The following is a 24,574-nucleotide window of genomic DNA, read 5'->3' on the forward strand; positions in this document are numbered from 1 at the left end:
GGGTCATGTTGCATGGAGCGAGCAGGGTGAGCGAGACAGAGGTGGACCAGCGGTGAGGGGTGCACCTCCTGGAGGCCCTCAGGTGAGGGCAGGGCAGGCACGAGGTCAAGTCCGGATGAGAGAGCCACGTGGTGCGATGAGGTGGGCCGGGAGCTTGCTGGGAGTTTGGCTTTAAAGAAAATTGGGAAGATGCTCAAGGGTTTGACCTCAGGAGCGAGTTCCCTCCACTTAGTATAGAAAGAGAATGCGGAAAGCAGGTGGAGCGAGCAGGGCTGAGCCGGGTCCGGGGGCTGTGCTGCCCAGGGGCTGCGTGGTGGAGTCTGGTGAGGCGAGTGGCTGCGGGGACGCTGAGGCCGGGGCCTGTGCAGGGACCACCTCTCCGCTCAGTGACCACGAGCGCCTCAGCGGCGGGCAGGTGCGCACGGAGCAGCGGGGATTCAGCTGCGGCAAATACGCTCGTGGGAGGAACTGAGAAGCAGGAGAGAGAAATGGGGCAAGTTCTAGAGACGCCTCCCTAGAGGAGACAGCCAGTTCTCACGTGAGTGGGAAGGCCGTCGGGTGTGTGGGTGGCAGCAGCGAGGAGCATGGTAGTGCTCACCTGGGCCACATTGATTCAAGGTCTCAGGGGTGCCCAGGGGGGCCCAGGAGACGGCGGGCCCGCGCCGGCTGCAGTGGTGGCTGCCCACGTGTCTGGTGGCACATCCTGTGTGTTTGCCTCTGGCCAGGGTCGCATGCGGGTGTCCACCTTGGTCAGTGCGTTGGCCCCTGCTGACGTTCTGGCCTGTTCTTCATGAGGGTGTGTCCCAACGTGCCTTTCACGGTGCTCTGGGTGACTCTGCCCAGGAGGTTTGCGCTCCTGTTCAGCCTTGACCGAGGCCCCGGGTCCATGTCCAGAGTCTGCCCCGTCCAGGCACAGAGGTGAATGAGCCAGAGACAGGAAGTGCCTCCTCCTGGGAGCAGCCGCAGACCCTGGCTGGTGACTCGGGTTCCTGAAGGCTAACGAGCCGCATGTGCTGAGCAGAAACTCTCCCCGTCTCGCTAATTCACGCACCTAAATACTGAGCGCTCTCTGCAGAGAGGGCCCTCCCTCTGCCCGAGGGGACACGAGGGGCACCCCGGCCCGGGATGAGGTGCAGGTGGGGCCTGGCCCCCGCAGCAAGGTGCAGCCCCTGGGCTCTGTGTCCACCTAGCTCTCCAGATGAGACACGGTGAAGAGGCAACGCTGTTGGCTCTGAGCTTGCACTGCTGGGGACATGGTGAGAGTTTGAATCTGTTTCACCAGATGTTTTGAGAAACGTTCTGACTGATGAGAAAAATATGGACAAACTATTCTGGGAATGTCACAAGACCCCAAGGCTCCCTGGATGTGTAATTTATTTAAAAGAGTCTGTTCTTTTCCTGAATTTATTAAATAGAATTCTGTTCTTTTCCTGAAGACCACTGGCAGGCTCGCCGCTTTCCAAACAAAACAGTTAGCGGCGAAGATATTAATATTCTCATGGTTGGAAATTTACGTATCTGACCTGTGGTTAATAAAAATCTCATTCGTGTCCCTTTGGGGGAATTTAGAATGAGTTAATGCTTTCCAGATAGTTTAAAAACAATAAAGAAAAGGATTTCCTTTCTAGGAGCAGGGACAGGGTGGGCACGCGGCCCCCACCAGCAGACTTCGTTAGTAAACTCATAAACGGTGCTGGGCTTTGCCTTATCCGGTTTCTTTTTTCATATTAAACATGCCCAAGTAGAAGGCAGCTTTGCCCACCATAGAGAAGATATTGTTCTTTTGTATTTAACCTCAGATAAAACACTGAGCCAAACTTCGTGTGGCTCTCTGGGGCCCCGGGACTTGAGAACACGCTCTGCACATCTTTTTGTGTGTAAGGACTTTTACACCGTGGGACCCTTCAGTCCACACGCTTCAGGCACACACCCAGCCACACCAGAGACCGCGTGTCCTGGAACCTCATGGCCTGGTTCGCCTTGGCAGGACAGCTGTCTTTTGTTGTTCATTTGTTGTCAAATATTAATTTTTATTGAGACATAATTAACAAGCCACACTGTGTACACCACGTTAGTGTGGGACGTTTCTGTACCACGGCCGGAGCCCACCCTCGAGTTAGCTACACCTGCAGCTTGACACATGATGGTCATTTCTTTTTTGTGGTGAGAACAACTAGGTTCTAATCTCTCAGCAACTTGGAAGCTCACGTGCTGTGCTGTGACTTCACTCTCCAAGCCATACGTGAGGGCTCCAGTGCTGTGACTTCATTCTCCAAGCCGTATACGAGGGCTCCTGGGCTTATTCAACATCCAGTTGTAGAGTTGCTGCTTCAACCAGTCCAGCAACACTGCAGCCAGGAGAAGCCAGCATGGCACACACCTGCCCTTAAATTCCATGGTGGAGTTTCATGCAAATGGTCATGGTGTATATGTGATAGTCACCTCGCGGCTCCCCTGAATCCTGTCTTCATGACACAGCGACACTCTAGGCCAGAGGTAGCCTTCTTTTAATTTGCCCTCTGCCTGGCATATCCAGGGAGAGTTTCCCAGTGTGGACTCCGGCTAACAAAGGAAACCGTCCTATGGCCTAGAGCAAGGCCTGACGCTATTCATGTGTTCTCAGTGGCATAAGAAACTTACTCCAAGATCCTCTTTGTGTTTGCCACAAAGCATAAATATACACACACTCATACACAGTCAGACGTACCCACACACTCATACAAAAAGCACTCACACACAGACGCACACACCTACCCACGCACAACACTCACATGATTTTGGCTGTGAAGTTGACTTCCCTTGTGCCTATATCTCTGGAGTGCTCAACAACTCAACAGTTGTTTTTATTGACTTATTTTAAATGAATTTAACTTGTAAGGAAAACCTTTCTTATTCCAAAGTCAACGTAGAACTTGCATTGTAACATTCATTCTTCTGATTGGCTGTTTTATTCCTGTAAATGAAATCAAAGATATTTGTATATTTGGTGCACTTTTAAATTTTTTTTAAATATTCTTTTTAAAAATAAGAAAAGAAAAGAAAAGAAAAGAAAAGAAAAAAGAAAAGAAAGGGGTGTTAAATTCCTCCTAAGAGCCCATTGAAGAGACCCATAAACCTCGTAAATTCACCAGGTCACAGGACACAGAATTAATGTTCTAAATCACACATGAATGCTATCAAAACATATTATCCTCAACTATTTCTGGGTAATGAAATGCTTCACTATGCACTTAACAAAAACAGGTACAGGATCTGTATGCTAAAAATTACCAAATGCTGAGGAAAGAAATCAAAGAGGCATACAATATTCATGGATAACAGTAAAGTTATCAAATATTACCAGAATAATTTATAGGTTTAGCACAAGTCTTGTTGAATTCCTAATAATGCTAAGGACATAGAAAAGCTTTTTCTAAAATTCATATCTAAAGACACAGATCCTAGAATAGCTAAAGTATCTTGAAAACAAAGTCAGAGAAATCTTTGTACCCATCTTAAAGCCTAGTATCCAGCTGCAGTCATCAAGACAGTGTGTTATTGGTTCACAGAATATAGATCAAAGGAAAGAAAAGAGTGCAAACAACCTCATGCAGTATACTCAGCTGATTTAAAATAAGTATAAAGCAGTGAAATGGAGAGAAAAATAGCCTTTCAACAGAAGGTGTTGGAGCAATTTGACATCTGAGAGAAAACAAAACAATTGAAAAATAAAACCAAAACAAAAAGTCTCAGGTCATACAAGGGAAGTAATGAATCATAGACTTAAATATAAAACATAAAGCTGTAAAAAATATTAGGGAAAATAAGGAGAAAATATTCAGCACTTACACTTGACACCAAGATGCATCTGAAAAAGGAAAATGGATAATTGAGTCCCAGTGTGGGTGAAAACTTTTGTTCTTCCACAGGCCTGTTAAGAGGATTATAAGATGAACTACAGACTGGGGGAAAATACTGCAACTCACATGCTAACCAAGGACAAGAATCTAGACTGTAAAAAGAGCTCTCCAAATTCACTGGCCTAAAAACATCTCAGAATTGTCCTAATCCAATTAAAAAGCACACAGACATTCACCAAAGAGGACATACAGGTGTCAAATTCACACATAAGTTGGTGGTCATCATCCCCTGCCAGGGGAATGCAAACCAAACCGCAGCCGTCAGTAATGAAAACTGTGCCAACGACAGACGCTGGTGAGGGTGCCCAGAGGTCGGCTTGCGCTGCCCCACGGCTGGGATGTCCAGTGCTGCCGTCATTCTGGACTGGAATTGGGTAGTTTCTTCTAAAACTAAAGATCCAGCTGCTGTGTGTCCCTGTTCCTGCGCCCAGTGGCATTTAACCCCCTCTCCCCCTCAAAAAAAGAAGATTTTTGTCCACACAAAAACATATCTGTAAATATTCATCTCAGCTTAGTTGAAGACAGCCCCAACCGGACGCCACCCGGTGCTTCCCGAGGGGGGTGACTTCACAGCCGAGCTACCTGGAGGACGACGCAGCGATGAAACGGAACCAGTGGTTGATACCCAGCCTGGACGAGTCTCCAGAGACTGTGCTTCCGTTCCTCAAAATCATGGCTTCATGGAACACATTTTATGATTATCCAAAATAGTTGTTGATCCTCAGAAAACTAGAGAATGTGGAAAAGAACATAAAAGAAATGTACCATAAACCAGTGACTCAGAAAACGGTGATTTCTGCAGGTGAGAGTCTACGTAGGACTGTCCTCCTGGCTGGCTTGCGTCCCTTCTCTGTCTTTCCATTCTGTTCTCTTAGGACTTTGTTTCTTATTAAAGTGAGTCAGTGGAAATTAAAACTGGGCCCGGATCTGGGTGGACGCGGCGCACAAGGTGGCGACGAGGTCTCTGTGTCAGCACCGTGAAGACCATGGCCTCTGGCGGTTGTTCGGGTCCTGTCTCTGCCTTTTGTGGCTGCATAGTGAGCACCTGCCGGGGAGCGGCGCTATGCAGCAACACTTTCTCACCAGCCAGAGCTTTTGCACGACTGTTTCCCGTCAGGACCTGGAAGGAAATATCTGGGCTCAGAGGGTGGGACCGACTCTGGCGACAGGACTGAGCAAGGTGGCGGGAGCGCTGGGCTCTGGCGCAGTGTTGACAGCCTCACACGCTCAAGAGCTCCTCTGCCCCGATCTGAACACAATTTACATGGAGAATAGCCGTGTCGTGGAGACTTCTCAGAGCTGGACTGCCGGATTGCGATGGTGGATTTTCTCTTTTTGCAAATGAAATGCTGAGTTGATGAAGAGCAGAGTGTCCCCCAGAAGAACGGGGTGGCTGACTTTTGTCCCTGACGAGATATTCCTGTCACAGAAATCAAGGTGGATTTAAAGTGTCCAATAGTAGACCTAAAATTTTCACTTTTTGAAATACAATTGACCTACCGAGCCCACGTGTCCCTTGTGCATTCGGACACGACAGAGCAATGCAATAAATAACCCTCACTATGCGGGTGACCTAAACTGGGGGACCTGCTGGTTATGTCCATTCCTCTTTCTCACACGCTCTCGCAGTCCACAGGTTTCTCCGCTGAACGGAGGCGTCAGCGCGCACTTTCACTCAGCAGAGACTCCTCGAGTTCACGAGCTAAGTTGTTCATTCGAGTTCTTGGACCTGCTCTGTGCAGGTGTCCTGCTCCCCGACAGGACGGTCAGCTGACCCCCGCATCCTGGCAGGGCTAACTGCGTGGTCTGACCCCAGCATTTCCAGATGTCCTCGTGACATTTCACGAGTCAAGGGGCGCTCGGGCCCGTGCCTGCGTGTCAGATGTATTACGTGCAGGTGTGCACTCCCACCCCGCGTGGGAGCAGGACAGCGCTGCCGCATACGCCTTGAGATGCGTCCTGTGAGTGACACTGTCCTCTGCTGGACTAGGGCAGTTTGGCGTGTCTCTGTTACCAGCCAGTAGCAGCAGCCACGCGACACAACCTGCTCTCCGGCCCTGCCCTGGAGTCCCCAGTGACCCGCCTACTCAGCCAGACTGCCTGGGCTTGCCTCCTCGGACGGGAGCGAAGCCCACAGAGCTTTCCAGAAAGGTCCTTGTTAGGAGACACTTCCTCACACTGCGCTGAAACCTGCCTCCTAAGAGCCTCCTGGCTTAGAACGTCTCCAGATTGGTGTGAAGACCGGGCAGGCCAGACCTGCTCCACGGAAAGGAATAGATAAGGAACGTTGACTGTGCCTCTAGGCCTAGCATGGACGTGCCTGAGTTAGAGTGATGCCTGTGGTCAGGTGACTGCCATGGCTAAACCCTCGGACTCCTCTGCACGCCTGCGGCCCTGCCTCGTCTGCAGGGAGACGGGGTGGGACAAGTATTTGTGGTCATCGATGTCACGAGGGCTTCGGACAGTCAGACCATCCAGGGCCACGGCTTCCCCTTTAGACTCCGCCGCCCGGGCGCACATTGATGGGGTGCTCAGCCCGCGCCTGGCCGCCCTCTGCAGACCTCCCACAGGGAAACAGACTCCCCCCAGCGGGTGCTGGGGTCCTCTGCGCATCTCGGGGGCTTCCCTAAGCCCTGGTCTGCTCCGCTCCTTACCCGCAATGCAAGTATACAATTGGGTCCGAAAAGAGTCAATGGATATTAAAACAGCCGGTGCCATCTAAAACCTCATGACTGAAGTCCGTCTAAAGTCTATCCGTATTTATTGATCATTCCATTGTTTGATTCTTTCACCCCCTTTTTAAGCAGGATCTGTACCTGCCAAGAGGGCTGGAAATGACCCTCGCTCCCTCCCCACCCAGGACCCTGCGGGACACTGACTGGGCTTGAGGGGCGTGGGGCCCGCGGGGGCAGGGCCGAGTGCCCGTCCCTTCCTGGCGTCATGACTGGCTGTCCCGGGGTGGGCGGGTTGAGAGAAGACCTGGACCCAGGCGCCCGGCGGAGGGTCTGGCCCGTGGTGATGAGTGTCAGCGGCCAAACATTAGTCCCTGCCGCTGCCTTTCCCTTCCCGTCGGCTTGAGCAGGGTCGCGCCACGTGCAAAACAGTTGCCCTTTTTAAGTTAGGGTGATATTTCCAGCACTGGCTAGCAGTCAGAAAGGAAAGGGTCCTCTCCAGATGGATCCTCGTCAGATCCACGCCCCCTGCTTGTCCACTGCGGGCTCCCCCGCTCTCCCGCAGCCCCCCCCCACCAGGGCGGCCAGGAGGCTCCTCCCGCAGCACCACGGACAGTGGCACTGCGCGTGTCCAGGCCTAGGCCGTGGCTTCCGCGCACAGTGGAAACTCTTCCCCCGAGACCTGCAGAGCTTTCGCGGCTTCTCCGCCTTAGGCGCCAACTCTGGGACACACCGTTTCCACACGCGCTGCGCACACTCGGGCCTGCTGCCCTTGCACACCCTGCTCGTTCTTGAAGGGTGTCTTCTTGGCAAACTCACCTCCAAGTGTCAGCCCTTGGGGGCCCGGGCCTCTGCCTCCCCGCCCCGCCCACACCCTGGTCTGGCCCCCCTGGGCGCCTGGTCCTCTGCCTCGGCCCTGTGCCCTCCGCGTCCGCCCCCAGCCCCACGCCCTGGCTCGCCCCGCGGCCCCTGGTCTCGATGCCCCGGGCGCCAGCACGTGCGTCCGGCGGGTTCCCTGCGCTTGCTGAGGGGAAGGAATAAATCAATGAATGAATCAGCCGCCTCCTAATCAAGTTACCAACAAACGCGACTCCCGCAGCCGACATGTGTGTGTGGGGTGCGGACACGCGGCCCTCCCGCGGCGGGCGGGGGCGGCTGAGGGGGGCCGCCCAGGGCAGCGCTGGCAGCTCAGCGGGGCCTGCCTGTCCCCACAGTGAGCGCTGTCCTGTCCGTGCGCTCGGGCCCCGCTAAGCCCCATTGTGCTGGGGGCCGCGGGGACTCCTGCCTCTGCGGGTCCCCGCGTCCTGACGGGCCCTGCTTTCGCCCTGACAGGTTCCTGAGGCAGACCCCGCAGGGAGAGGCGCCCGCGGCCGAGCGGTCCCTGAACCGGGAGGCGTTCGCCGCCCTGAAGCAAGCGCTGGGTGCGGTCGGGTTCAGCAGCCTGGTGAGTCCCCAGACACTGCGCGGGACACCGGCTCCTCCTGAAAGCCTGTCGTTCAGAAACCTGCCCCGGCCCCGGCCCCTTCCAGGGATTCTGGCCAATACCCGGGCCCGCAGAGAGTAAGCCCGCGGCCTGCCCCAGGGTTCCCGTGTCCTCGGCAGGGACACCCGCAGGTGGGCTCCGGCAGGGCCGCGGCGTCAGGAGGGAGGCGGAGAGACCCTTCCCCCTGGGCTCAGTGGGACATGTTTGCTCCCCCTGCCGAGAAGCCACTGCTGGGCAGCCGCCGCCGGGAATCACGCCCCACAGTAATCGCATCACGTTGTTAAGATGCCTTTGAATAAGAAAAAGGTTTTTGGGTTTTTTTTTTTTTTGATTCTTAAAGAATTACCAAGTTCCCGCAGGTTCCCAAACTGGACACAGGATGTGAACACCGAGCCCCAAGCTAGGCAGGGGGTGAGCCCTGGGCGGGCGCACCTGGGGCGCGGCAGACGCCCCCACGGGCAGGCCCCTGGGATGCCCGCCCTCTGCTCACTTCAGTTGCGTCTTATGCAGCAAATGAGCCGTCCCGGCAAGGCCGCCACAGGCAGGGGCTCTGACACCCCGATCAGAGAAGAGGGAGGATGGACACGCTCAGCCCCCCCATGTCCCACAAGGCCCCGCCAGCCTCACTCGGGTGTCCTCTCACCAACCATTCATTGGTCTAGAGTAGTGTGTTTAGATTTATAGCTTTTTCTAGACTCTCCGCGCTTGTCACTGAACGGCCGTCCAAAACCAAAGCCAAGGTCTGACTCTGACTTGACGCCGCCTTCCAGACAGTCTCTCCGCAGACATCCCTGTTCTTTCTGCTCCGGCAGCTCTTGCCAATATCCGGCCCCCCCCCCAATTTTTCTTAAATTGTCTTAACCACAATAAGCCCCACTAGCATTTTGTATCTGTTTCATTCTGCCCCTCACGCCCCCGCAGACAAGTCGTGTCTCGCTGTCAGTGTGTCTCCAAGGACAGGCGAGGTGGGCGCTGAGACAGGTGCCCCAGCAGGTGGACGCCGGTGCCGCCTGGCCAGTGAGACCTTAGGGCAAGGTGACGTGTCTTGCGCTGGGGAACGTGAGGGCGCTGCTCACTCGTGCCCCGGACACGGGCGTGCCCTCTCCGCTCTGGCTTCTTAAAGATCAGAAATGTCAATTTAGGGAGAACGTGCGCTGAGTCAGGAGCGTTTGCTCTGGCCCAGGGGCGGGAATCACAGAACCCGCGGGGCCTGAAGACTCACAGCCTCGCTCGATGACAGCCCCACTCAATTATGCCATTTTTAAAATCTAGAGGTTTTTGTCTTTTATTCTCTCTTCTAAGCCTTTCTATTCATTTTCTCCATGAACCCGTGTAGGAAGTGGAGAACCTGTTTGTGATCCTGGCGGCGATATTGCACATCGGGGACATCCGGTTCACGGCCCTGAGCGAGCCGGACACGGCCACGGTCTCTGACCTTCAGCTTCTGGAGCAAGGTCAGTGGTGTGAGTTCCAGGACCTCCCCACGGGCAGTTGTGCGGAGCTGCCAGTAGGTGGAGACAGAGGACACAGCGGGGACAGAGCAGCTCTTTCCTGTCCTGCACAGTGGGGGTGGAGGGAAGCGCTCCCCACTTTGTTCCTCCTTATAAATGGTTTTGGGGTGAATAACTGGAGGTGCACTCATGTTCTCGTGCTGCCCACCACAGTAACAGCTGATTCTTCCGCACACACTTGCATTTATTTATATTGTTCTAAGTATTCTGCACCCCACCTCCGCCACCCGGATATTTTGGGGGCATGCTATTAGCTAAACAATTTAAACGGAATATAATTACTTCCCTTCAAAGATCTTGCCAAAAATCTCTCTTGCCTTTGAAGTTGCCTTGTTAGTCACTTCAGGAATTTTCCAAATACCTTCAAACCACAGATTGTGCATGGAAAACGCCCCTTTACCTGGTATCCACGCAACTTAGCCAGGGGTTGGAAAACCACGGCCTCCGGGAGGGCGAAGGGGTGACCTGCCGAGGTTTGGGCCGTGAGCCTCCCGGTGTCGCTTCTGTCCACCTCCGGCCGAGTCTGCGTGGGGTGTGCGCTCACGCCCGCGCCTCCTGACGGCTGTCTGTGGAGCTCACGTGTGGTGAAAGCCCCTGTTCCCGTGAAAGCCCCTGTTCCCGTGAAAGCCCCTGTTCCCGCCGTCAGAAATGCCGCTCACTTGGTGTCTCCGATGCCCTAGTGGCCGCCATGCTGCAGGTGTCGGCAGAGGAGCTGATGACTGCGCTGACGGCCGACGTCCAGTACTTCAAAGGTGAGCGTCCTGCCCTAGCCCTGCCTGGACGGTGCTGGTCTGTCTTGTGGGGAGTAAATCCAGCCTCCCGATCCCACTCACTGGGCAGCGCCACGCCCGCCCCACCTCGGCTGGCTTGCTGTGCCCCCCGCCTGCAGTGAGCGCGTTGATGAGCGGGTCGCCTGCTCCAGCATCCACCCAGAACCCTTCCCCTGGCAACGCTGGGGCATTTATGGGCTCGGCGCCCCGCTCTCCTCCACGAGGGGCCTCGCCCGCCCCTCGGGCCAGCGGCTGCCGTGCGGGGCTGTACCGGTTGCCGGCAACGTTGGGGTTTTAAATTCTCACAAGTCCCGATGAAGGGCAGGGCCATTTCCGTTTCAACGGACGGGACAGCAGATTCAAAGCGCTCAGGTCATGTTGCAGGTCAGATCTCCCGCTAGTGGCCTGCGGGGGTCAGGACCCGAGGCCGTCCGCCCCTGAGGTAAGTGAGTAGGTCAGACACGTCAGGGCTCACCCTTGGGTGCCCCCCGCTCTCCCCTCCCCACAGCACAGCCCAAATGCATCCTTCCTCCCCTAAAATTACGGTTCATCTCTCATCCGGCCTTATCTGTGTTTGCTGCCTTCCACGCGGCTTCAGAGATGATGCCTGAGCTATCGGTCAGATTTTAATGCTTGAAGAACCATCCCGCAAGGACACGCCACCTTTTTGGCAGTAAAATGTGCTCCCGTAGGAGGCCCCTCTCACGGGGCCACGCCTGGCACGCCCTGGCCCTTGTCATTTCCATTGCAAGCTTCCCGAAGCTCCCACAGGCGCCATTCTAGCTGATGGTTTTGTGATGGAAAACGGAACCCCCGGGCATCTGACATCAGCCCTGCAGTCTTTCTGCCCCTCACCGGCCAGCTGGCGACCGTCAGAACCCCTCTTTGTGCTGATTCCGGGGACCTTGCCCCTAGAAGAAATGGACACCTGCTCTGCGGTTCCATCTCGATGGCCTTGAACTTTAGCCCCAACTCCCCATTCCCTGCGGCCCACGTTTCCCTTTGCTCTCAGCCTGTCTTGGAAGCAGGTCCTCCCGACCTCACGGCCCTGACTGACCACGTGGTGTCAGTGCCCGTGGCTTCTGCCCCGCTGGGCCACAGGGCTGGACTTGCAGGCCGTGACCAAAGACTGGACGTAGCCCCCAGTTCCTCTATCTTCAAACAGAAACGCCGTGCGAGGCGAGGCTCCAGGCCACCTTGCCTTTCGTTTTTTCTCCTCTATTCAGTTCTCTCCGTAAGATAAACAGCTTCTCGCTCAAGATTTCAATCCCCGTCTCCCCCGGAATGGCCTGGAAACATCTTCCTTAGGACCGGTTTTTGCTCCCAAATCCCCGGCCCACATTTGGATTTTGTTGGGCCATTGCTTTGAAATTGTTTTCAAGATGACCCACTTTCCAGGTGCCTGGGTGCCCTGGGGCGATCCCAGAGCCAGCCTGTGAGCTGTCATCAGAGTCCCAGCGGGGGTCAGTCCTTCTCGGGCCGGTGGCCGCCTGGAGGGAAACAGCTGCCGTGGGGTGGACGCTGAGCTCCACATTCGTGGCCAACAAGGCTGTGGCGCACATGGCGCTGGCGCGGGGGAAACATTTGTGAACTAACTGCCAGAGACCTCATCCATTGGGGTGAACAGGTGGCTGTAACACCTCTGATACAGGGGGTTCGTGGCACTGGCAGGATGTCACAGTTGTGTTTGCTCCTAGATGGGGATGCACCTGTTCTTACGCGCCCCACCCCCGCCCCGCTTCTGCTCTTCCAGGAGAGATGGCGACCCGGCGGCACACCGTCGAGACGGCCGAGTTCCACCGGGACCTCCTGGCCAAGTGCCTCTACAGCCGGCTGTTTGGCTTCTTGGTGAACACCGTCAACTGCTACCTCGACAGCCAGGACGAGCCCGGCAGGTAGGGGAGGGCGCGGCCCTGGCTGCCCCTGGCATGGCCACACGGGACTGCGGGCGCCAGAAAGGCCGGCCTGTGAGCTGGACTGTCCCCAAACCTCTCGTTTTAACAAGGTGCTCTTCCTGGAAGGGCTGGTCGATTATTTTTAGAGGCTGAGGTGCCCCCAGCCAGACATGCGCGCCCTGTCGAGTTAAGTTAGTCCATGTCTCGGGCCCAAGAGGAAGGGCTCTCGGACTCGGGAGCACCCAGAGGCCTAACACGTGTGCGAACTTGGGGCGCAGGCAGCCGGGGTGCGCGGCGTGCAGGTGTCTGGCGGCCTGGGTCTCAGGAGCAGCTCCCGAGAGGGGCTTCTACGCAGACCCTGCTCTCTGCACCTGCGCGGTCTCAGGGGGCCCCCAGGGCAGCCTTGCCAACTTCTCGTCGCCTGGTCTCTAAGCAGCAGATTTCAGGGCTACACGATCCTCTGAGGATTACAGGTCTCCAGGGCATCGTGTCGGTGGGAAACTTGGTTAATATTCATGTTGCTGATAATGACCTTGAACAGACCTTGGGAGCAAATGGCCTCCGGGAACAGCTTGTTGTCCGGGAACAAACGCCTCCTAAAGCACCTTCCTTTGGAGAGAACGTTGGCACTAACGTGTATTCCTGGGAAAGTTCTTAAATAAGGGTGGACTTCTAGAAGGTGTCAAGGACAAAGGGACACTAGAATTCTCATTAGAGTGTACGTGTGCAAGTGCCCCCTCCGCACACGCCCGGCAGCCGCTGATGTCAGCGTGGGTGTGCACTTATGTCCACGTAGCAGAGACCTTGGTGTTTGGCTTGGTGGGGATTCTTAATTTTTTTAATATTTCTGATCAGTTAATTTCTGATTTCCCTTTAAATATGGAAATTATTCCCACGGTGATACTAATAAGCCGAGTCTGCCTGATTAATGTATAAAATTATAGGCAGCTCCACTGAAGTTGACTTTGGAAAAATTAATGTCTCGTCCAGCTGCGTGCAGAAAGTTTTTGAAAATTTCCATTTGACATTAAATCTTACAGAGCCTTAAATATATATAATTGGAAAAACTTACACATTATCTAGGCGCTTTACCGCAAAGGCACCGATACACACTCATAGAAAAATATAAACTCTGAAAAACACATTTTTCTCCTCTGTGTAGGAGCATCGCCCCTGTCAATACGGGCATGTCTGATGTCTGATCCTTCCAAGTTATTTGCTAAGCGGGCACGTGAGGACAGGGATCAGTGGGATCCGAAGTGAGTTTATGCTCGGAGTTTAACTTCTGAGAGACGGCGTTCTCCTTGGAGTCGTAACTCCGTTTCTTCCTTTCCACGGCTCCCACGGGTCACCCAAAGCCGAATTTAAATTCCAAAATAATGCAAAGAAAGGTCATGTTTGCCGTGTTCCCAGCTCATTGAAATGGAAAGCTGGGGGTTTGCTGTCTTACAGCGCCATTTCCTAAGTCCCAGAAAGGTCTCAAAATTTGGGTAAACTTAGAATAAGCTTCTATTGTTGATGAAGCCCCATTATTTGGGAAATCTTGTAATATACTGAAAAGGATTATGTAAAATATCCCAGTGGCTAACGCTGGTGCGCACCTTGCTGTGGAGGGGAAATATTCTCACTCTATTTTTTGGCAAATTTTGCATGAGCGCATAAGCAGAAATGTGTTCTCTCCGAGCAAGTTATAAAAGGGGAAAATGAGTGTATTGGAGCAACTGAAATGTTTATTCTTGGAACGTCAGACTTATTTCCTGATGACAGTAAATCAGGAGCTGTATTAGTAGCCTGCGCTGGAAAATGCCTACTTGGGGTCTGTTCTACCTAGATCCCAAGTAGGGTTACTTCTGAGTGAAACTGCCGGGGTGTCTGGCTGGAGCAGCGAGGATGGTTGGCTCATTGAGACGGGTAAAGGCACCCCGTGTGTTTGCCCGGCCACAGCCGGTTGTCGAGGGCAGTGTCCACACCTCCTGGACCTGGCCTGCCGGCAAGCACCAGGGTGGACGCTCAGGCCTGCGGATGGCGGGGAGCATGCGGCTGGCACACAAGGGCCACCTGGTGGTCCGGGCGCTTGAGGAAACGCACGGAGACTCTGTGTTAGGCCACATTGGAATGACTTGGCCCAGAAGGTAAAAGGCGTGATGAACACGGGGACGGTCACTACGACGCAACGTGAAACGGTGATTCCCGTGGGCAGCGGGGGTGTCCTTTGCTGCAGTTTCCTTCCCGAACTTCCAAAACCAGGTGTTGGTTTGCTCTGTGCTTCTGTGGTCTTCCTTTGGGGGTGAAGTTACCTAATAACACCCACTTTCATGTCTGATTCTTAGTCAGTTGAGAAATAATATGCCAGAGTAAGGAGAACGGGGCCCAGAGACCCACCTGGCGAGGCTGCAGCGGGGCCATGAGGGGGCAGCCGCCCTGCCCAGGGCCCCGGAGCCAGACTTGTCCGGGTCCCGTCGGGCCAGCACTGAGGGGCAGTGGCAAGCCCAGCCCGGAGGACGGGGCTGAGCCGGCTGGCCCAGGGCCCCAAGGCAGGAGCAGATGTCGCCTACGAGAGGGCAGGAGAGCACAGCGGGGACTCCCCTCTCCAGGAGCCCAAAACCAGCGTTTCCTCCTAACAAACCTGAGTCTTACTTTGGAGAAAATAATGATCACCTGTGACATTTCTCCGACGGCTCCATCTTCCCTCTCCCCTGTCGGCGACAGCACTAGGGGTTCCCGTCACAGACCTGCTGGGGAGGGGGGCTGCCCCCGGAGGTTGAGGTGACGTGAAGTGATTTACAGGTGAAGCTTTTCACATGTGAGCTCAGCAATTTAATTCCTGGAATCCTCAGGAGGACATTTTCTGCAAACTAGCCTGGAGCGTGTGTTTAGCACGGGATGGCAGGGAGAGGTGGCGTCACCCCGTGGGCACCAGGCGGCTGGTGCGGGCTCTGCCCTCCCCAGAGGCCCCAGGAGGGCTGTTCAATTTCTGACAACAGCCTGTTGGCGTTTCGTCGCTGCGCCTTTCACCCCGAAGTCATCTCACCTTTTATCCTGAAAACTTCACAGTTTCAATACATGCGGAATTTATTTTTGTTTATACATGGAATTGATACATTGATAATTCTATATTTTCAGTTGGATCTTCAATTGTCCCTACCCCGTTTATTAGAAATGCTTTTCTAATGTGTTTGATTTAAACTGTATCAATACCATATTGTCTTAATAAGTAAGTTCTGTTTTCCTTAAGTGTTTGGCTCTCCCTGGGTCTTTAGTTCTATATCTAAATTTTGTGATCGCTCTGACTCAATTCATGCAAAAGTTCTTCTGGGATTTTGACTAAAATGTATACTTATAGATCAGTATGGGGAGAACTGGACATTTTTAGGTTATTGGTTCTTTTTTCTCACAAATATTAAATATATTTCTATTTATTCATGTAGGTATTTTTAGATTTATTTGTTTGTTTATTTATTTATTTACTTATTTATTTATTTATTTATTTATTTATTTATTTATTTATTTATATAAGCACTGGGTACAGTCAGAAGCACGGGAGGGTGAGAGAATTCACCAGAGCCAGAGCAGGGAACAAAACAGGCAGACTGACGAAATACACTGCTGAGGGGAGCAGCGGGCGGCAGGAGAGGTCTGCGCGCCATGTGGGACCCTCGCCGGCGGCCGGGGATCAAACCGGCGCTGCAGAGGCTGCAGCTTCGCAGCCCAGCGCTCAACTGCTGCGCCACCAGGGGAGGCCCCTCATGTAGTTTTTACTCCATAAGTAGTGTTTATATTTTTCTATCATTTTCTTGTCCATTTCAATTGAATTGTTCCTACAAATGCTATACTTTTTGCTGCTATGATGAGTGTTGTTTTCTATTACATTATAATTTGCTTATTGAGATGCTCAATCTTGAGTTTCTTATCTTGGTCTTATATTTAGAAACACTTCTGTCTTTTCTTATTCATTCTAATAATTTTCTTTTGGAATATCATACTGTTTTCTAACATACTATTCTCTTACGTCTGTTATTCTTCATATTTTGTTGCATTGGCTAGCGCTGCTTGGAGAATGTTGAAAATTTGCAATGAAAGTGGGTATTCTTTTCTTGTTTTCAAGTTAGTGTAATACCTATAAATATTTACCAGTGATAATCTGTTTACTTAGAGTTCCAGCAGGTCGTCTTCCTAAGTGTTTACCATCATGGATGGATGCTAAGTTTTATCTGCAAATGTCCCAGTGTCTATTAGTACTGTAGCAACTCCTTCCTTTGCTCTCCTGGCAAATTGTAGCTATGTATCTATTTTTGAAGTTGAAGAGTTCCTCATTTATAGTGCAAGTCCTATTTGTTAGATGATGTACTTAATTCAATTTTGTAGCCTTTACTAAGGAGGTTTGCATTTATTTTCATTAGTGAACTGAGACTCTTTTTGCAATTTTTTGCTGTCAAGTTCACATAAAAGAGTAAATTTGGTAGCTTTTCCTATTTTTTTCCTCTGAAATATTCTTTAGAAATGCTCCCTAAAATCTTTGGGAGGTAGAAGAAGGATGAGCTTTTGCATACTGATTTTTTTTAAGTTTATGGATTGGGCCTCCTTGGTGGTACAAGGGGTTAAGCACAGCACTAGGAAGCTGTCCACAGCCTCTGCGGCCTGAGTTCCATCCCTGGCCAGGGAGCTCCCCACATGGCACAGCAGACCTCTCCTGTCTCACCCGCTGCTCCCCTCCGCAGTGGATTTCAGTCCATCCGCCTGTTCTGCTCCCCACTCTGTTGCTGGTGAATCCTCTCACCCCTGCACCTCTGGCCTGTACCCCAGTTCTTATATGCATAAATAAATAAATCTTTAAAGAAAAAGTTTACAGATCTAACCAGATAAACACCTTTCTCTTTTGAGTCATATGTATTTCTAGAAAATCATCCATTTTCAGATTCTGAGTGCACGCCCGGGTGTCAGGCCTGTGCCTTGCGGCCTGCGGGCCTTCCTGTGACCTTTATTTACTGATTCTGTTTGTTTACATCTTTTCCCGGCATCAGACATGTCTCCCTGAAGCTTGCACGTAAAATTTGTTTATTTACAAAATCTTTTTTTTTGGTTTTGTTGACATTTCTCATGTTCTTTTTCTTTGTTTTACTAATTTCTGCCATTCTAGTGCAGCCCTGTTTTGACTTTCTTTTACTTTTGCTCCTTTTCCCCCCAACTTCTGGAGTTGATTATTTGTTTCATTTTTTCGGGTACTGTTTCCCACCGTGTGTCCATCACGTTCCACCTGGTGCTTGTTAGCGCCTCCCAGAGGCTCCCATGAGCACTGCCTCTGTCGTCGAGCCCTACATATTGTGTTTGTGTTGTTTCAGAGATAAAATAGCAAGCAGTTTGTCAGAAAAATAAATTTGACGTGCCATATTTTTCCTTCCTTAACCCCAAATGGGGAGTTTTTCCCTCATTAAATAATGAGATTTCTTTTATTCATATAGATGTGGTGTGGGGACTTCTATTTCTGCACAGACTTATTTAAGTCATGGTGCTTATCGCCATGACAACCAAGCGACACACTGTAATGACATGGCTGAGACACAACCTGCTTTCTAGATCGTTCTCTTGCTGCGTTTCTTACCCAAACGCCCACGTGCACAGTGACATCCTCAAGAGCACAGACCCCTTTCTCCATAATTGCACGTTTGTTTTGCATTATTTTGTGATTCATTTTTTAATAGAACTATCCAGAGGAATAACAAGAGCTAGAATTGCACCAAAGTAGCTTGTATCTTAATTACATCTACTCAAAAATGCTGTTCACTCGCTCCACAGCAAATATAAAATAATGGCTAAAGATGGGCCACCCTTATTATAAAAATCGCCATATGATGGATAAATTTAAATATTAATCATGGTAATGTGAGGCTGTGATATTTCGAGAATAGTGCAGCTCACTGACATAACAGAGCTGTGTCGTTCCTGCTAACTACATGTTTTCAGCTTATGGGAGAGAAAAGATTTGTTAAATCTGAGAAGATGCCATCTTTTTAGTATCCAGCAGTAGTTGTTTTTGCTTTTTCATGATGAGCATTATGTGATTTGCAAATATCAGTTGAGAGCCAATTAGATTCACTAAAAATGTATAAGAAATTCAGTGATTTATATGACTAATAAAAACATTCTAGCGTTTGACTTTTCTAGCTCTTTCAGAGCCAGGGGAGCAGAGACTAAAGCCGGTGTGTTTTGTGCAGAGACTGAAGTGCCTTGGGTTGCTTCCCTGCTTGCTCTCTGGTTTCATCTCCTACCTGGGGAAATGCATTTGGCCTCTTCACCCTCTGATCTCCTGTCCTGTCCATAGCACTCACCGAATCTCTGTTGACCACACTGCTCTGCGCCTGTTGCGGGGGCTGGGAGTAGGGGGGCTGGCTCTGCAGATAAATAACATCGCAGCCCCCGTCAACAAGGAGACCCTGCCCTGCCTCTCCCTGGCGGGGACCATCTGCGGGCAGGGCCAGCTCCCAGGTCTGCTGCCTGCCCCCATCAGCGCTGCCTCAGGACAGCGTGCTTCTCACCTGAAGGACTTTGTGTGTTTTGCCAGCCCATGCTCCTAGAGTCTGTCTTCCGCTCCTGTCTCTTTAAACGCCCCCCCCCCACACCCCGCGCCTGCTGAGTCTGCACGTGCACATGCGGTTGGTTGATCAGGGTCCAGGACATTTGTTCCTCTGTTGGTGTCACCTGCACGGGAGCCGGCGTTAGGCTGTGCGTGATCGCAGTCAGCGCTCCCACCAGCCACAGGGTGGTGAGCTTGTCCCCTTTCCAGATGGAGGAACTGGAACCCAAGGGGTTAAGCAAGTGTCTCGGGGTGCACAGCCAAGGACATGATGGACTTGCGAGACCTGCACGTCAGGCCAAAAACCTGGATTTTTCCCAAAAAAAGCATCCTGTGCTAAAGACTGTTAGCAGAGTAGTCAAAAAGTAAAGCTTAAAAGCTAATTTTTTTTTTTTTTTTGTGGGACCCTTGCTGGTGGCCGGGGATCGAACTGGCGTAGCAGAGGCCGTGGGTAGCCTCACAACCCAGCGCTCAACCGCTGTGCCACCAGGGGAGGCCCTTAAAAGATAATTTTTAAAAGCAATAACCTTTTAAAGTGTTATGATTTCTTCATTTCCATCAAAATTGTTGTTGAGGGTCTCTTTTCCCTGCGTGGAGGAATGTCCTGGGCCTGGGCCTCTGGCAGCCACACGGACTTTGCAAAATGTAGATGCGCCGTGAACACCTTGTGAGCTAGCGATGCGCGGGCTCAGCAAGCCAGCTCCAGCCTGCTCAGGAAGGCCCGAGGCTGCGAAGATGGCCCGGCGGTCTGTGCCCAGCCTCGGCTAAGGGGCTCCGGAGCTGCCAGCCAGGCCTCCCGCCGGCCAGGCCCAGGGAGCTGTGAGACCCTGCAGGTGCGGGCGCACGTTCGGGGGTGCTGGCTGTCGGCAACACGACCTGCTAGAGTCGCTCTGATTTGCTGCAGTCCTTTGTCGAGCCACACGCGGCGAGTGTGCCCATTGGAAGGGACGGTCAGAAGCACATCTTGGGCGCCTGGAGGCTTCTGAGAAGATCCTCGTTCCCAGGCTCCCGACGGCTCCATCTTCCGCCATCTCTGGGTGCTGAGAACCCCAAGCCTCTGGGCCGCAGAATCTGGCGCTTCTCAGAACGTCCATGAAATGGCAGGGATATCCAGAAGTGCTCTTCAAAGTCCTAAGTAGCCAGAACCTCTTCAAAAAGAGGGTTTGGGCTGAAGAATTACTGTGAAGGGAGCAAAGGACTCTGCTATGAAAGGGCGACTTTGCGACAAGAGGGCGTCCAGTCATGCCTCTGTGTGCGCCTGCAGCGTGCGCCCTCGTATGCCGGGGGCAGCGCGGTCAAGCTGGAGAACGGAGGCCTGGTGAGGGGCCCCGGGGCGGCCGTCCCGCGGCGTCCAGGGCAGGTCGGAGGCTGCCTCGCGCTCCCTGGGTGTGTGCGTCTGCGGCGGCTCAGGGACACGGAGACCGTATCTCAGGGGCGTGGTGCTTCCCAGGCAATAAGCAAGAGATTCGTCTCTGCCCCGAGCCGGCCCCAGCCATGACAGCTGGCGTCAGACACCCGCGCCTTGAGAATCTCAATGTTACGAAGCCCTGAACTTGGGACACTCACATTTCATTTGCCGAAAACAAAGACTCGGCGCTCGCGTCTCTCTGGCGGGTTTCAGCCGAGCCTGATCCTTATCAGAGTGAGACAGAGCACCTGGCGGCTCTTGAAAGTTATTCTGTTGGGCACATTGGATCGATAGGCGGCTTGCAGCGCCCAGGACAGGCTTCGGATCGGGGTTACTCAGTATAAATAATTGAGTGCCGCGCGCTCTGTGGCTTCTGTTTTAGCAGCTACAGAAGAGATGCCCTCCCCGTTGAGGCTCTCCCCAGACTGCCAGTCATGTTTGTCATTTTTATTAAAAATGTGCGTGTCCTCAAGGCCAAAGACAAAGCAGGACGATCAAAAAAATCTTCATTTTCTTCCCCGGCTGGAAACATGGACCAAACACCCGCCAGCCGCCGCCCGTGTCCTCCGCCTAGAAACAGGTGCCAGACAGATCGGCCTGGTCTCTCCTTCCTCCGCCTGCTCCTCCTCTTCCTCTCGCCCAGTTGTCCCCTCCGGGGCTTCAAGCTACAGAGGGGCGACCACCCCTGCGTGAGGGCAGTGCTTTCCGGAGAGGGCTCTGCGGAGCGTCAGCCCAAGACGCCCATAAGATAAACACCAAATTTCCAGAAAGGGGTTTCCAGTGGCCGAGAAAGACGCGTGTAATCTCCTGATTACACAGCAGAAGACCCTGAGAAGCCTTGACCTTGGCTCGGGGTCAGAGCACCCGGAGGAGACGGCCAAGAGCTGAGGATGCGCTGGAGGAAGGCCTTGAGGAGGGGAGCACCGCCGCGGGAGCACGCTGCCTTCATGGCCAGGACCCAGTGAGTGTGACCTGCCGGGGCCGGCGTCTCTGCCCCAGCCTCCGGCTCGTTGCTCCGGCAGACACAGCTGCTGGAGGAGACACGGGGCTCGGGCCCTACCTCCACGGGGGGTGTGGGGGCTGAGGCTCCATGGGCTTTGATTTGAAGGGTGGAATGATGAGGCTGTGTCCGCTGGCTTCTCCTTCTGTGAGCAGAAGAGCCGAGTCCTCCCCCTCACCGTCCACCGGTTGCCAAGACGACTACCTACAGCATCGCCTGCCCGGCCGTGGTGGAGCACAGGCCGCCCAGGGCCACCTGCCAGGCAGCTCCCCCAAACTGGCAGGGCCTGTGCTGGGTGAGTGGCCAGTCCCCGCAGCTCAGCCTGCAGCTCCCGGGTCTGTCTCTGTCACGGAAACGCTCTCCCTGCGGATGATGCCGCCTTCTTTCATGGGCCGAGCTCTGCTTTGGCCCTCCCGGCCCTCCCTGCTGAGGTCTGTGCTGAAATGCATCAAATTCAATGGCTCCTGGGCCTCGTGAAGTTGGTGGGACCACAGTTAAGTGGGGGACTATGAAGGCTGCAGTTTAGGGCCCCCCACCCTGGTGTGCTCATCCCCCACTGAGGACACGCTGCCCTCACTGGTTCTGCCCGAGCTCCAGGGGGCGCTGCCCGCAGGCGCCCTGACCCTGCACCCCGCCTGAGCCGTGGCTGCTGCTGCGCGCAGAGGGGTGCCCAAGGGCACCTGCCACCCCAACCCGGGCGCCGGCCCCGGGGGCCTGTGATTAGCCCTCACTCCCCTCTGTGGTGACCACAGAAATGGAGACGCTTTGCTGGCAGCCTGGGAGTGGCCCCTGCCTGCCTGGACCACCTCCCTGTGTCTTCCTTTGCTCTCTTCCAAATCGTCCCACCCCCCCCCACCTGCCTTCCCACCTTTCGAGTTCCCACCGTCTGTCCCGAGCATCCCGAGTGACCCCGAAGCTAGACCCCACAAAGCCTCCCTCCGAGTCAGCCGCGGAAGGTGAAGCCTGGGCAGCTCCTCCCCCCAGCTCAGCCTCCACACCCCCCGACGCCATGGGAAGCGCAAGGGTCCTGGGGTGACCTGGTCTCCCAAGCCAGTCAGCCCGACCACAGGCCTGAGTGCTGGGCACGTCCTGTTTGGGACCCAGCAGCTATGCAAGTGAGAAATCAATCATTTAAGGGGCGTGCGCTTTTCACCAGGTTTTGCTGCTCGAGGTGACGAGCGAGCAGTTGACTTTCCCCAAGTGTAAACCAGAACTTTCCCACACTGGGCTCCCGTCCCCGGGCGGCAGTGTCCTGCCTCCGCCTGTCAGCCTGGCCATCCTGAGGAGCAGAGAGGGCGTGTGTGGACGGTCTGTCCCCGGAGTGCTTCCTGTTTGCTCATTTCTACCAAAAAGGCCGGGGCCAGGGGATCGGGCAGTGCCCAGAGGGGGATCCTGATGTAAGGCAGGGAGGGTCCCCACACCCCATACCTGACCGCGGAGCGCCCCACCCGGCCCTCCTGCCCGGGGTCTAGTGGGGCTGGCCCGTCCTCTCTCTACCTCAAGAGGATCGCTGTCCCTTTCGCTGCCGAATCAGAAAGTGCCCGACGTAGAGTCAATCACATAGTGTTAAATAAAGGTTCTCAATAAAGGTCACTGAGAGAGCGTATCATACAGTCAGCGAAGAACATTTAAGAAATGAAGACGTGCCCCGTGCCCCGTGCCGCTGCGTCGGCGGCGGTTCCGCGCCCCCAGGCCGGGTGCCGCCTGGGCAGGTGCAGGCGCAGGAGGGGCTCGCGCAGCTGGACGGCGTCTGGGAGGCCACTCAGGGATCCACTGTGTCCAACCTTTGTTCTCAGGTTGATGTTCGAGATCATTCTCCTGCTCTCCTAGAGTCTGGTAATAAAAACAACAGTGACCCAACGTAGAAACCGCAGCGAATGCAGAACAATGACCAGAAATAACCCAACCGCATCTCCGCCCTGCTCTCGGGGGCCGGCCCCGGCTCCCGGCCTGTGACTGGGGTCGCTCTTTGCACGGGGTTGTAGACGGTCTTCTGCTCCCTGGAGAGCGTCCCTAGTCAGTCCCTCACCGGCGCGTGCGCTTCCGTTCCGTGTGCACGTAGGGCTTGTTATTTCTCTTTATTGCCGTCACTGTAGCGGAGAGAACCGCGAACGTGCTTGTTCGTGCATCTTTCATTTTATTTCTGGTGACGGCCTCACGTGGGGCCCTGCGTCCGGATCCTGGCTCAGATAACGGACCCGTGTGGCATCACTCCCTGCACAGAGCCGAATGGGTTTTGAAGGAACTCAGCCAGTTTATGCTCACAACCGACGCGCATGGGGTGGCTTTCTCTTGCCAAATTGAGAAGAAAAATTGCCATTTAAATGAGACGGACATCTTCGGTACCCGCGGCGACCCCACATGCTCCCCGAGCCCAGGGTGTCGCCCCCAGGTCTCCTTCCTCTTTCCCTAGCTTACCACGTAGGTCCCAGCTGACCCCCAGACTCCAGCTCCGGGGGGCCCCCGTCGATTGTTCCCACTCCATACGCAAGCTCATTTCCACATTCTGCATCTCCAAGAACCCCCTTGTAAGGGCCATAATTCAGTTTGCGAAGTGGCTTGGTGTGCTCTGCTGAGGGACTATTGCGCTCTTGGATGGCTGATCAGGTGAAGAGACACCCCACGAGCTGTTGGTGGACCCCAAAGAGCTGCACCGGCAGGAGAACTGGGCAGGGGCTCCCCTGAGGAGGCAGGTGGGGGGACGGGCCACCCTGTCTGGGAAGCGGAGGTGGAACCCCCGGTGGTGTTGCACTGAAGGCAGGAAAGCAAGGTGCTTTATCTAAGTGTGTGCTTAAATCAAAGAGTTGGAAGGACACCCCCAGCTTTCAGAGCCCTCGCCCGACCCTGAGGTCATTGTCCTGCTCCGGCGATGGGGGGCAGAGGCTGGCGAGGCTGGCAGGGCTGGCGGGGCCGGCGGGGCCAGCGGGGCTGGCGGGGCTGGTGGGGCCAGCGAGCCGCCCTACTCATGCCTCCTGTTTCCTCTCAGCCCGCAGACCTGGGCCATCGGGATCCTGGACATCTTTGGCTTTGAAGAATTTCAAAAGAACGAGTTTGAACAAGTAAGTGGTTTCTTTTGACATTTAGTGAACTATGTTTTTCCAAATAGTTCTTTTGAATGCAATAGAGACGTCACGTAATCACTTGCAAATACAGAGTTAAAACAAGCGCTTTGCCATCAGGTTTTGGGGTGAATGTGCCTGTTTTGCTGACATGTTCATTGTCCCACGTGGGCTTATTTCCTGAGGGGAGAGGTGCTTGCTTCAAAGACAGCGCACGGTGAGGACCTGCCGGGCCACACAAATGCTGCCTCGCTGGCTTGGAGAGGAGGCGGGTGGGGGTGCTGCTGGGGTGCGTCTACACCGGAG

The 24,574-nt window shown here is 53.9% G+C and overlaps 1 protein-coding gene across 1 annotated transcript in view; it reads left to right on the forward strand.

The window, feature by feature from the left end:
• Nucleotides 1-24,574, forward strand: part of MYO16 (myosin XVI) — a gene marked incomplete at its 3' end in the record, with an annotated part of 208,207 nt that overhangs the window by 98,518 nt on the left and 85,115 nt on the right. The window contains exons 16-20 of the mRNA XM_084235962.1: nt 7,904-8,015; nt 9,391-9,508; nt 10,246-10,317; nt 12,089-12,230; nt 24,196-24,268. Of these exons, the coding sequence (XP_084092088.1) occupies nt 7,904-8,015; nt 9,391-9,508; nt 10,246-10,317; nt 12,089-12,230; nt 24,196-24,268 (517 nt within the window). The remainder of the gene's footprint in view (nt 1-7,903; nt 8,016-9,390; nt 9,509-10,245; nt 10,318-12,088; nt 12,231-24,195; nt 24,269-24,574) is intronic.

Source organism: Talpa europaea (assembly GCF_964194135.1).
Source record: "Talpa europaea genome assembly, chromosome: 6".
NCBI lineage: Eukaryota > Metazoa > Chordata > Mammalia > Eulipotyphla > Talpidae > Talpa > Talpa europaea.